The sequence below is a fragment of the Gallus gallus genome, chromosome 26 (assembly GCF_016699485.2).
Source record: "Gallus gallus isolate bGalGal1 chromosome 26, bGalGal1.mat.broiler.GRCg7b, whole genome shotgun sequence".
Classification (NCBI taxonomy): Eukaryota; Metazoa; Chordata; class Aves; order Galliformes; family Phasianidae; genus Gallus; species Gallus gallus.
The window spans coordinates 1,847,724-1,860,595 of NC_052557.1; the positions used below are offsets into that span (position 1 = coordinate 1,847,724).

Here is a 12,872-nt window from a genome sequence, read left to right on the forward strand (position 1 = left end):
GGGGTGACTCCAGGCTCTGTTTCCTGGGCAATCGCAGTCACGGAGTCGTAGGGGTTGAAGATCAGGCCGGCCAATCCCTCTTCGAGCTCAGGTTCCCTACGGTAGGAAATCCCAAGGATAAGGGAGGTCGTGCTGGTGTTCGCCGTGCCCACTTTGTGAACGAAGCTGGACCCTAATGGGGAAATCAGACGTTGCAAAACCGCACCCCCTGATGGCAAATGTCACCCACCGCAGGGACACAGCGCACACGGGGCTGCTGGAGGAATCCCGCTAACTAAACGTGCCCCAGTCCTGGAACGGATCATTTCCTGCCCTTCTTTCCTCAGAGCTTTGCTTAATCCCGTTTGGAACAGCGCAGATTTCTCAATTGCTGCCATCCCCGCAGCAGCAGTGCTCTGTGCCGCCTTTGGGTTATGCTGCGGAAGCAGAGCGTCGCCCCACATTCACCCCCAGAACCACCGCACCTGCAGAAGGAATAAAGCGCAGCAGGAATCTGCTTTGATTTATTTACTGATGCTCTGAATGCAAGAAGGTGGGAGCGGTGTGTGTGGAGGGGGTGGGGGGAGTAAGATGGGGTGCAAACTGACAGCAGGGGAGGAGGGGTTTGGGGTGCAGGGAACGAAGTGGTGCACAGAAGGTTGGAGGCACGAACACAGCAGCGCCTCGTTTAGAGCCGTATGGATGCGCAGAGACACGTTTCTCCAAGAGCCCGGATAGCTCAGTCGGTAGAGCATCAGACTTTTAATCTGAGGGTCCAGGGTTCAAGTCCCTGTTCGGGCGAGTGATTCTTTTCGCGCATCGCTTTTTCTTTCGTTTCCTTTTCTAACTTCATATATTTGTTTTCTTTATTCCACAACTCCCAGGAAGCTCTCCTGGCCATTTCTGCCCTCGAAAACCTTTTAAAAATTGGGGTAAGAGCGGCAACTTCCCCTCCTGGAGTCCCGGCTGCGCCCCTTAGCAGAGAGGGGAAAAAAAAGAAGGAAAACAAACGACCATCAGAGAGGAAAGAATCCAAATCCCACAGCAAAAGGCAAAAATTGCAGCGCCCGAACAGGGACTTGAACCCTGGACCCTCAGATTAAAAGTCTGATGCTCTACCGACTGAGCTATCCGGGCTCTGAGCGCGTAATGCTGACGCCACTCATATCAGCACGCTGCTGAGTAAACGCAGCACTACGCTGGGCTGGAGAATGAGCGGGGGGGGCTCGCAGAGGGCTGGGGGCGACCATGCAGAGCTCTGGGCGGCATCTCAGTTCAGGGTGGGGGGTAAGAGGAGGCACTGTGGGGTCACACCGGGCACAGTGGGACGCGAGGTCCGCCCAACAGCGCGGTCCTCCACGGCGGTCTTCCACAGCAGGGAGCGGGCGCGGATTCCGTCCTCTCTAGGAGAACACTTCCGGTATGCTCTATGACGCGGCCGCGCCGTGCCGGGCGCCGCACGGAAGCGGCCCCGCAGCCATGTTGGCTCCGAGGGGAAGTGGCGGCCGAGGCCCCGCGAAGATGGAGGAGCGCAGCCCGCGGGGGGTTTAGGGGGGTTTCCCCCCAGCCCGGGCCACCTGGGCCCCATGGAGCAGCTGTAGGGTGAGCTTCGCCGCTTTCAGCACCGGGGGAGGCCGCGGGGCTCGAGAGGGTGCGGGGAAACGGAGAGCGGGGCCCGGAGTGGGTGGGCAGCCTCTGTGGGGGGGTGGGGGGGTGGAGTCGGCCTCTGTGGGGGGGGCGGGAGCCTCACGCCATGCCGTGGCCGCTAGGGGCAGTGCTGCGGTCCCCATGTGGTGCCCGGAGGGAAAGTGAAGCTTCAAACCCGAGCTCCGACCTTCTCACGTGGAATCTTGTTTCGGCAGCACCGTTCGGGCTGTGCTGTGCGCGGTGCTTTCAGCTGTGCTCGAAACGCAGCACGGGGCTCTGCCTGCGTGAGGCCGTTCCGAGCCGTGTCAGTGCCGTTCAGAAGCACGCTTCCAAACTTCACTGTCGTTCTAATTGGGTGTTGTGCTGAAGGCTTTAAGGGTCCTCCTGCTGGCTGACAGCTGACGTGAGCTCGCAGTGAGCTTAAGCCCCGTGCTGCAGCAATGAGGGGAGACGTGAGGAGTGCTGTTTTGTGTTGCACCTCTGCACTAGTGCTCGCTTTTTCCTCTCTAAGCTCTCTCATAGCTCACAATTATCTGTCACTTTGGTACCTTTGGCAGCACGGTCGGCATCTCAGAGGAGCGTGTCACAGCCTGGCTACAGGGGGAGGAGGCTGGAACTGTTTATACCGTCCTTCACATCATGAGGCCTTCACATCATTAACCTTAAACCCTACCGTGTGCTTTTCCAGGGCCAAAGCCTTTGGCACTGTAACTGTTGAAGCAGTGGTTCTAAGAGCTGTATTAACAAGAAGGAAGTGTTTTCAGAGACCATGAATAACTCAAAGAGCAGATGAGTGATGTTTTGCAATTATTACACAAGATGGACTTTAGATGAGCCCTGTTTTTTAGGGTGGTCAACCTTGGCTTGCTGCCTGGGGTAGTGCAGAAGGGCTGCAGGTCACTGGGTTAAAAGCAAAGGTGAAAGACCGAGAGTCAGGTTTGATTGCGGCAGAATTTAATAGATGCAAATTATAAACTATTTTAGAGAAAGGGTGACAAGATTGAAATGGCCACTGAAACAGTGCTGTTACAGGTTGCACTTATATCTGCTTTGGTGTTTGTTCATGCCATGCTCCCTGGCAGCTCTGCGTTACAGCACTGCTCTAAGCAGGGTGCTGGGGCTGCTGCTGCTGCCAGGTGGATCTGGAGGGTCACCCAGCTCTGCCCTGCATTGCACTTAGCACTGTGAAACTGTGTGGTAAACGCTGATGGAAAGAGGTTGAAGTTTATGCACTGAGTGCTCGTGGCTTCAGGAATGTGTTGAGGGCTGTGTGTGGCAAACAGACTTGCAATAGGAGCTTGAGTGAATGCTTATGTGTTTAGTAACTCTTCTATAGCAGTATTGCAAAAGCCCCTAGATGTTCAGCTCTGTGCAAGCTCCTCAGGCAAACATATGCAGCTAGAAGATAGGATTAAATTAAGGGCTTTTCACTGCTGCAAGAAAAATAGGTTTAGATGATTAGCTTCAGTTTCGCTTATATTCTAAAGTGCTTAACACTGTATCTGTGCTGTGACAGGAACACTTAGCACAGTCATGTCAGGGTATTATATAGCCATTATCTGGTGCAGGAGAAGCTTTTTTAATTATCTGACTTGCTTCATCTGTGTGTTAAAATAGTGATATTGATTTGACACCCCCTTAAAGCAGGATTTGAGAAAAGTAGCCTAGGAAGAAGAACCAATACAATGTAATATGTTAAAATAGGGGTAAATGGAAACAGCAGTGTGTGCGGTGGGGTGGAGCTGCTGCAGGGTTCCAGACATCACCAGCGACAAAGCTGTCAGCAGCAGCTGATTTAGGGAGATTTGCAGAGCCATTTGCCAGCATTCATTTTTAATTGAAACAGTCAGTTTTGTTTTTCCCCCTCTTTAGCTGGGTTTGTAATACAATAGCATTGCATAACATTTGTGCTTGATAACTGCTAACATTCATCAAAGGTTGGGGTATTTTGGTGTACTGCTGGCAGATCTTTAGGTGAGAGCACACAGTTCATGGCAGGTGCAACATCTCAGCAATGGAGCTTTTATTAGGGGAAATTCCGACGTTTTTGTTGTTAGATTTGGATTGTACTCCAGAAAAGTTTCCAAAAAGGGTGTTTTAAAATTAATGTTTCAAGTGAACGTTAAAAATAGCAGCCCTGCCTTTAGTTGCTTAAATGCATAAGTAACGCATTAAGGGACTTTTCCATTGTGAAACTGAGCGTTTCTCAGGATGCTTTTCCTAACTGAATGCAAGTCAGTATTAAAGCAGTGAGCCAGAACCCCCCAGCAGCAGTCAGCACTGCATTCAGGAAGACAAATACCTGCAAAAAGGCTCTCGCTGGGGGGTGGCACTACAAAGGTACCTTTTGATGTTTCCTTGGCTGATATCTTGCAGCTCTCCCAGAGGAGATGGGTGGACTTGATGGGAGCGCAAGAGATGCAATCAGATGAAATGTGTGGTGCAAAGAAAGGCAGCAGCAGAGCAGTGATGGGCTAAAGATGCAGGCAGGGTGTGGTTTACGAGGAGCAGTAAAGCTCTTTTTAGCAAGCTGGCTGATAGGTGGGCAGGCAAACATGCAGGCATGAATGCTCACAGGAGCCTCCCACTGATAGGGCCAAACCTAATTAACTGTGACTCAGCTGTCAGGTTAGTGTTTGCTTGGACCCTTCTCTCTGGGGTTTCTCTGTATGTGATACTGTACATACGGTGGTGAATTTATTTATTTATTTGTAGAAATTCTGTTTTATTTGAAAGCAGGAAGAAGGATGGTGACTGGGAACAAGAATTGAAACTCAGGCGTTAGCCCACTGTTGATATGAGCTGTTACTGAGACTATAGATCCACCAGACAGCGTCATGCCTACTTTATACTCCTTGCTGCTCTTTTTACTTTGCACAATAGGTAAAAACTGCATTATTTCTTGTGAGGCTTAAAGCAAACTGAAATAGAATTAGAGCTTCAACTTTATGGACAGTGCCAGGAGACATCCATGCACCCAATGCCTGCACCCACGTGTGGGTCTGTTAGTTGTGCTCTTTGTCTCAAGCTTTGCTTTCTGTGAGCACCAAATAAGCTGTGATCTCATGGGGTCCCGATCTCTTTCAGGAACTTTTACTCACAAAATGAACAGGCTGCTTGTTCCTGTAGTGTGCATGACCATATAAAGCATTCAAGTGGAAAAAAACCCCATGACTACTTTGTGATTCATGATTTGTTCCAAGGCATTAGTGTGTGGGGACCAGTCTCTGTTACACATACAGCTCTGAAGCTGTAGAGGAGAGCAACATTAAGTTCACTGCTACTTTGTTGTCTACAAACTAGTCTGGACGCCTTCAGCACTGCAGGGTAAATATGTGGCACAAATGGAAGGATGTACTTGCAGGGGAGGTTATGGAGGAATTGGCACTGTTTCTGACCAGCCCCACCAGGGCAGGCAGTGAGGTTTTCTGTCCTGGCAGTGCTGGGCAGAACAACTGGTGGCTGCTTCCATCATTCTTGTGGGTATCTGCAGCCTGGGCATGTCTTAGAGCCTGCATGCTCATTTAACCTAATTAAAAGAAAGCTGCTACTACAAGTCAGTGCTAAGAATCAAGCTTACTAAAAAGTACAGTTTGATGTGAAGTCTGGAGGCAAGGTGGTGACTTGTCTGCCTTCCTCATAAAGGGAGTATGAAGCAATTAAAACTTGAAGACAGTAGCTGAGATGTAACCTGGAGGAGCAGAATCTCTTTCCAGGAATGCAGGGTGGAGGGGAAACCCACTGTTCTCTCCTCTTTTGCCTGCTTTTCACACCTCCTGCAGCTGCCACCCAAAGCTGATGCATTTAGCTGCAGCTGGCAGGGAGCTCAGCCAGGCTCTTGCAGAGTGCTCACAGCTCTTACCAGGAGCAGAGGCACAGGGAGGACTTGGAGCAGGGAAGTTCAAGGCTGGTAAGTTCAAAGTACAGCACAGATCGTGCGGCGTAATGGGTTCTGTGGGTGGCTTGTGTTGCAGCATGTGTGGCACTGTGGAGTACAAACGTGGGGAGAAATGTAAGGCTGGCAGTGGTTTTAGCTATTAAGTCACTTAAGTTATACCTAATGTGGTGACTCCCAGTGTTATGTACCCAGCTTGAATTTGAGATGCATTAATCACGCTTTATTTAGAGATGCTTGATATTTAGGGATGATTTTGTTCCTGGCAGTGCTTTATTTCTGAGAAATGCAATGGTATGAGGAACGTCAGCAGCCTTTTGCAAAGTCACAGCATCTCTCAGTAGATGGGCCATGGGAGGGATAGGGGCTGAGTGTGGGACTCTGGATGTTGACTTTAAAACATGTTGCTTATTGAAGTGTTAACTCTGCCTGCTAGATGTTTAGTCTGTTTTGTCTAGAGTGTGTCACCCGCCATCCTAAAAGCAACATTTCAGTCTGTGTAGGCAAGCTCAGGAGCCAGGCTTTCCTATTTAGTTCATCTCATGCTCTGCCAGAATGTCAGCAAGAGTCAGTTATAGGATTTGCTTTACTAATGCCTTAAGAAGAAAGCAACCAGATGAATGCTGAAATGGAGAATTCATTGTAAGAACAGCATTAGTGCTGGATTGGTGCGTGCCCTAGAGCTGAGGTGATGCTTTGTGAGAAGAGGTCAGGACTCAAGCTCTAGCAGGTTCAATTTCCTTTTTTTCAGTGGGTGGTTAATTTACACTGTCCTCTCTCTTTAAATATAGAGAAGGTTTTGAACCTGCTTTGCATGGGACAGATTGTACTGGGCTGTGCTGAGGGCGTGAGTCATTACCAATCATTGTGCTTATGAAGCTGGGCTGTCTGGGTGGATACTGAAACTGATAGGGCCTGACACATTCAAATAGCAGCAGGACTTCCCCTTTTGTTCCTTTCCAAGAAGGGATCACTTCACCTGCTCAGCCAGTAATGCTGTTAAATTTGTTCGTTTATAGCCTACATCTGGTCATTTGGGGTGAAGCCTGCAGCAGCTTTAGCAGATTTTCTCCTCTTGAAAAAGCAGGTGGGGAACATGTTAATCATTGCCATCAGTGCTGGCTGCTCAGGGGGTTGCACTCCTGTAAAGATTTCCCTTGGGGTTATTGTGACTCAGCTTCTGTCTTCTCCCCCTGTGACTCAAGGGCCTCAGCACGTTAGGAATTTGCTGATGGCGTGGTGGAGAGCTGCAGTTTGCCCCCAGCTGGCAGGTCCAGGTTCCTCACCCAGCCATGCAGCATCCTCCAAAGGGCCAGAGCAGCCTCACTGCCTGCAGAGCTGTCCCAGCTCCCACCCAGCTGTTTGTTGGGCACTGAGGCAGATCTGTTTTAAAAGAGCAGCTGTGGGGGCACAGCAACACGATCATCATTTTAGATATGCATGCAGGGCTATTTTTAAACACCGACTTCCTGAAACTTCTAAGAAGTGGAAGTGGTTAAACTCAAGACCAGGTTTCTTGGCTTAACTGGTACATGAAACTTCTCGTTTACAGGTTTGTTCCATAAACAGCTCATCACTGCCACAATGACATCTTCAAGCTCTGCCCAGCATCCAGCAGCTGAGAACGCCTGCAGAATCACTCTTGGACAAGCTAACCAGGTAATTATCTCCCCCACTTATCTTCATTGCTTTCTCCTCACTAAAGCTTGCACTTCTTCCATTAAATCAAAACTCTCTAATGACATTTAGGTAAGAAGAATTTAGCATGATGGAATAGGGCTTTTATCTTAAAGGTTTCTGTTAGCTTTCAGCACATCAGAGATTTATGAGTATTTTAAAGGGAATAGAAGGGGAGAAAGCAGATAAATTGGGCCATAGAAGAAAATGCATAATGCATGTTTTTGTGTTGGAGCTATACTTGAAGAATTCCATATGCAGCATTGCTCCTAATGCTAGACTACTTGTGACAGTTGCATTGAAGCATTATAGCTTTGTGTGTTGAACTTTGTTCAATCAGTAATGTATCCCCACAGCTCATTTTGAGGTCAGTACTGAACATGCAGCACTCGTGTTATTGCCTCTTCTTAGAGTGTCTCTGGAAGAAGCAGCTGCAAGCCAAAGGCAACGTGGCAGGCGTGTGGTTTGGCTGTGACACAGCATGCTGACAGCCAGTCAAAGAGGAAACACGCTGCAAAGAGTGGCTAGAGAAATCTGATCTAAAATCAACTATTTCTCTTCCAGATCCACTTCACTTGTGCAGGGCATCTCCAAAATATGAAGGGAATAGGCAGGAGGGAAAGTAAACTGATGGCGTGTTAGATTCTCCCATGTGAGGCAATTTCAGAGGCTTTGAAATATAGCCAAGTCCTGTGCAGTTTATGTATATGCTTATTTATTCAAATCACTTTGCTTGAAAAAAAGCACATAAATGGGCTCTGATATTGTTATGAAAATATTGATGGCCAACAGTTTCCAAACTAACAGTTCTGTTTTGGCTCTACTGTGATAGCTGAGGGCTCATTTTGCATGGATCAAGCTAACTAGGTTGCTTCTTTAATCAAAAGGAGATGCATGAGCAGTTATTTCAAAATCTATTTGAGAGTGGTCATTAGAGAAATGAATGAGTGCAAATACATAATTTATCTTATTGAAAGCCGTATGCTGATACAAGCAATTACTTGTGTTGTGCTCAGCTTTTTCCAAGTAAAGATGCTGTTTTTGATAAAGAACAACTCATGTCCAGCTACAAGCCTCTATCTGAGCTTGAAAATATATCTAACAGTCACAATGATGGGAAAACAGGCAGACTGGTTATGCTTGCAGTAGGAAATAATGTTTTATGGTAGTTAAACAGCGGAACAAAAGTCTTGCCAATATGCTGCTCAGTAGCTGGGTGACAAGCAACTAAAACTTGTGAAAACAGTGCTGCAGCTAAATCTGGCTGTTGAGGAAGTGCAGGGTTGCAAGGGAAGGAAATAAGTATTGCAGTTGCATTTATATAGGCAGAAAGGAGAGGTGTGTATGAGGCCCAGGTGAACCCACTTGACTGATAGGTGAAGGCCTTCACCTGCACAAATTGCATGCCTTGAGAGCCTTGTCAAAGTATAAGGGACCCAGCAATAAACACTGTGTGCTAAGAACTGGGTGTTTTTTCCAGTGACAGATTGAAATATCTTGCTGTATTAACACCTGAGAGACAAAGAAGGAGAGCAGCGGAAGCAATTCAGAGTGGGAAATGTATACATTAGCATACAATATTGTGCACAGTTATGTAGCGTTCAGCTTCCTGGCAGAGCAGCGTGGGCTTTCTGACATCTTCTAGGAGTGTGAGGCTCTCCTAAGAATTATTAAAATTCTTGTGGAACACACAAAGTGATGGGGGAAGCAGCTATTTAAAACTCACTGTAATTTTATATAGCATCTGTCTCATGTACTACTCAAAGCTGCTTGGGAGTGTGGGTGAAACCTAAAGGGGTTGTGGTTCAGTTGCATTGTTCCCAGGGTGCTTTACATATTACTTAGTAAAGATTTTGTTTGTTGACTGAGATGTACAGAAAATACAGGTTCTGATCCTTGGTGTTAGTTGACCACGCATTGTCTTTGTTATAGTCTTATTATTAGCTGCCTTTTCATGGATCCTAATAAATACATCCCTCCTGAGCTCTGTACAGAGCATGTTCAATCTGTTCTCTGCACTACTTGAGGAAATTCAGCTTTGCTGAACTTGAAGTCCCACTGTGGGTGCTCCGTGGTTGCTCCTGAGTACATGACTCAGTATATTTTGTTAGTCACTGCCCAGGCCTCCATACCAAGGGCCTGAGTTTTTTCTCTCTCCTCACATGATGAATGACATCAAAGTTAATTGGGCAATGTGAGTGATTAAAGCCTTTGGATCTGTCTGCCCAAGTTCCTTTTTTTTTTTTTCTTTTGTCTTGTACCTGAGTCACAGTGATGGTGCTGATTTTTGGTCCTTCTAACTTCTCTTCAAGCATTTGACCATGCAGGTTACTTGTTAAAGAGTACCAGCCCTCAGCAGGTTAGCCTTAGGCAAGCAGTGTTCTCCCATGACCTCCATCTCATAGCACAGTTATCTCTGCTCAGTGTGGCAGTCTTAGGCAGCTTGAACAACTTGGACTCAGTAACTGAGGTCTGCAGGCATGCATGCCGGGCTCACATTCTTTCTCTCATTGCTTCTCATCATTCAAACAAAAATCTGTGCTTTGTGTTTCAGGTGCGACCCAAACTCCCTCTTCTGAAGATTCTGCAGGCTGCAGGTGCCCAGGGTGAAACCTTCACCCTGAAGGAGGTAGGCTCAGTTTCTGAGCACTGAAGGTGTGCCTGTCCTGGTTTGCTTGGTGGATGGTTCTTTTTGGGAAAGATTTGGGACTGGCTTTTGATTCTTCTGTACTTGGAGGCTCTACCTGTAGAACAGGGATTCAGTACCCATGGGGCTGGTGATTTAATGGATGGTTAATTGTCAGGAGCCTTTGAAGGAATTAAGAAAGGAGGAAGAAATATAATCAGAAACTTCTTTAGAGAAAGAAAAGATGGAATAAATAGACTCATGCCTGAGAAAGTGTAGGAGATGCTGTTCAGTTGTCTTACTTAGTGCATGAGAGCCTTAAAAATTGGATGCTAGTTGTTACTTTTAAGTTCTTTTTGAACTTGCTTGTCAGCTAAACCTGAGAGACCCTGCAAATTCATTTATTTTTAGATTAAAATGCAATATGTGTACAAGATTAAAAAAATGACACTGACTGTGATTTACAAGAGTAGCCTGTCTGGAAAGAATTAAATGCAGTGGTTTTTCATTATGAATGTGTCAGATATTCCCGCAGAGCTCTGTGACTTATTTTAAACACTTATGCATTTAAATAACTTGTTTAGCTTCTACAAAGTTTTGCAAAAACAAATTGAATGCTTTAAATGGGGGCAGTTCAGTATTAAATGCAGGTTGCTCGTATGGATTAACATTTTAACTCAGCTCAGTCAGGTTTTTCTGCAGTGATTGGTGTACTGTTAGCATCATTTGGGTGGCATTTGCTATCATTCAGGAGGGTCACTTTGGTGGGTAATGGGGTATGGAACTTTGCCTATATTGGGCTTAACACACTTTTCTTTCTCCTCTTGTGCTCCTCACTATAGCTGGCATTTCTTCTTAAATTGGAGTAGCAGAAGGAACTTGTCCTAGTTTTCTGTCCTGTTCATTGCAAACCTTATGGCAATGTGGTAAAGCTTCCTTGTTTGAGACATTGATGGGTGGCAGAAATGCAGAACAAGCAGGTGCTATTTGGCTGACACTGCTTAGGGTACCAGGAAGCAAATACATAAACTAACATAAATTTCCAGAATCTTTGGTTTCAGCTGCAGATGTGGCTAATGCTATGTTATGGTTCCACAGGTTATGCACTACCTAGGACAGTATATAATGGTGAGGCAGCTGTATGACAAAAGGCAGCAACACATGGTGTATTGTGGAGGAGATCAGCTGGGAGAATTGCTGGGGCTGGAGAGCTTCTCTGTAAAAGATCCAAGGTAAGAAAAAGTAACCTTTAACATATACTGTATTATGGAGATTGCTGAGCGAGAGACCCTTGGTGACGCTGTTCCTATTTGCAGTCACATAAATCTCCATGAGTAAAAGCATGGCTTTTTGCTAATGCATTTGAGTTTAGCTCTTGTTTTGAAGAGCTGGTTCTGAATGGTCCAGACAGCAAGTTGCTTGAGGTGACATCTTTGCCTTCCTTTTATTGCTCCATCTTCTCAGACTGTTGGTCTCAGGCTCATGCTAAAATCTGCATCCTTCAGGTAGGTTCTGAGCTAGATTTAGGAGCGGCAAAGATTCACTGTGGATTCCAGCATCCGTATGGGGATAATAAATGAGAATTTCTGTCTCTGATTTGACAGGATAATGCTGTTTGCTACTGTGATTATATTCACCTTCTCCCTTTCCACAGCCCAGTCTATGAGATGTTGAAACGGAACCTTACTTCTGCTGCCATGACAGGTAGGTTTTTTACAGTATGGGCAAGTATATTCAATAAAGTGTTGATGTAACTTGGGTAAGTAATGGTATTCAGACAAGAGATGTTTCTGAAGTTGGAACAAACTGCTGATGAAGGCTTTGACAAGAGTCTCTTTGAGTGTGTTCCATCTGTGTGTGTCCACCATCAGTAGCTGTGGTATGAAATCAATTAGCTGGTTGAGTAATACAGCTGCCTTTAACCAACGGCCAAACCTCAAAGCAGCAGATAAAATATTGTGGATGCCCAAATCAACATAGCTGAAGCATCTCATCCAAATTTTTATTGATTGCTCAGTCTTTTGTCAGTTTTGTAACAGTCTGTGACTTCTCTCTCTTGCCTCATTTTATACTTTAATTGTCTTGAGAGTGAGCATAAAGAATGCTGGAAACCTAACCTAGTTCTGCAATCCAAAGAGGTCTGGACTTTACTCAAACCCTTGAATGTTTAAAGGCTGCAGTTCTTTGGCTTGTGAGAGATGCAATCTATCTACATCAGTTTATTCTTAAGTTAATCTCAGGTGATGGCTCCCGTGGTACAGCTCATCATCTTCATGTGAAAATTAATTTATTGAAGCCACAGATATGCAAATCAGGAGTTAACTGTACCAGGAAGGTTGTGAAGTCTTGTTTCGCTTCCTGGGATCTCTAAGCAGATAATATGGGCTTAGTTTTTCATAAGTGCTTAGTCTGTTCTTGCACACGTGTTCAAGCAAATGTAGAAATTGAGAAGATGTGGCCTTGAACTACTTAAGTCTGTTTTGAGCCATATATTGGTGCCTGTGAGGTCCACCTCCTTTCCTTTCTATTTAGAACCTTCCTAAGCAGACTCATGTAAACACTTAGCTGCAGAATAACTGTGTGAGTGCAATTTCCCTTGCTGGTAGTGCCCTGGCCTTTTACTTGTAGGCAGTGTGTGAAGAGCAAATGATCCCAACGAAACACTCTCCTCTGCTGCCCTGTTCCCTTCTACTTGGTGTGTGTGTTTGTGGCCGTGCACGTGTGGCTGGGTGTGCATGTGTTGTCCAGTTGTGCTGTAACTATTGCCAAACCTGCCAAAGGAAGTACTGTTCCTTTGGTGTGATGATCATTGGGTTTAACCACCACGTGTGTGTGTGTATCTGTGTGACTACAATGCGAAACAAGCTTGGCAGACCAGGCCAACTATGTAGGAAGGATGACTCTTGGTATTGTTTTTCCCTTTGTTGCAACACAGAAGTAGCCAAAAGTGCTGTAGGGCTTAAAGAGGCCATCATATTTTATATTAGCAGCTTGTCTTCATTTGCCAAACCAGTACTCATCAGAACATTACTTTTGCAGCTTATCCTG

The 12,872-nt window shown here is 46.0% G+C and overlaps 1 protein-coding gene and 2 non-coding genes across 8 annotated transcripts in view; 2 read left to right on the forward strand and 1 right to left on the reverse strand.

The window, feature by feature from the left end:
- The first annotated feature begins 707 nt into the window (after window positions 1-707).
- TRNAK-UUU lies at window positions 708-780 on the forward strand. Its single transcript has one exon. It is a non-coding gene; the product is annotated as a tRNA-Lys (tRNA).
- A 263-nt stretch (window positions 781-1,043) lies between these two features.
- TRNAK-UUU lies at window positions 1,044-1,116 on the reverse strand. Its single transcript has one exon. It is a non-coding gene; the product is annotated as a tRNA-Lys (tRNA).
- Window positions 1,117-1,469: 353 nt separating this feature from the next.
- MDM4 (MDM4, p53 regulator) overlaps window positions 1,470-12,872 on the forward strand; it is a 37,102-nt gene continuing 25,699 nt past the window's right edge. Inside the window, exons 1-5 of one of the 6 annotated variants that reach the window (XM_040652938.2) lie at window positions 1,470-1,630; window positions 7,074-7,180; window positions 9,753-9,827; window positions 10,923-11,056; window positions 11,479-11,528. In XM_040652938.2, coding sequence (XP_040508872.1) covers window positions 7,106-7,180; window positions 9,753-9,827; window positions 10,923-11,056; window positions 11,479-11,528 — 334 coding nt within the window. In that variant the 5' untranslated portion in view covers window positions 1,470-1,630; window positions 7,074-7,105. Of the gene's footprint in view, window positions 1,631-4,858; window positions 4,954-5,458; window positions 6,609-7,073; window positions 7,181-9,752; window positions 9,828-10,922; window positions 11,057-11,478; window positions 11,529-12,872 lie in introns of those variants that run through there. The other 5 variants (XM_417957.8, XM_015299095.4, XM_004934925.4 and 2 more) reach the window with 5 other exon arrangements.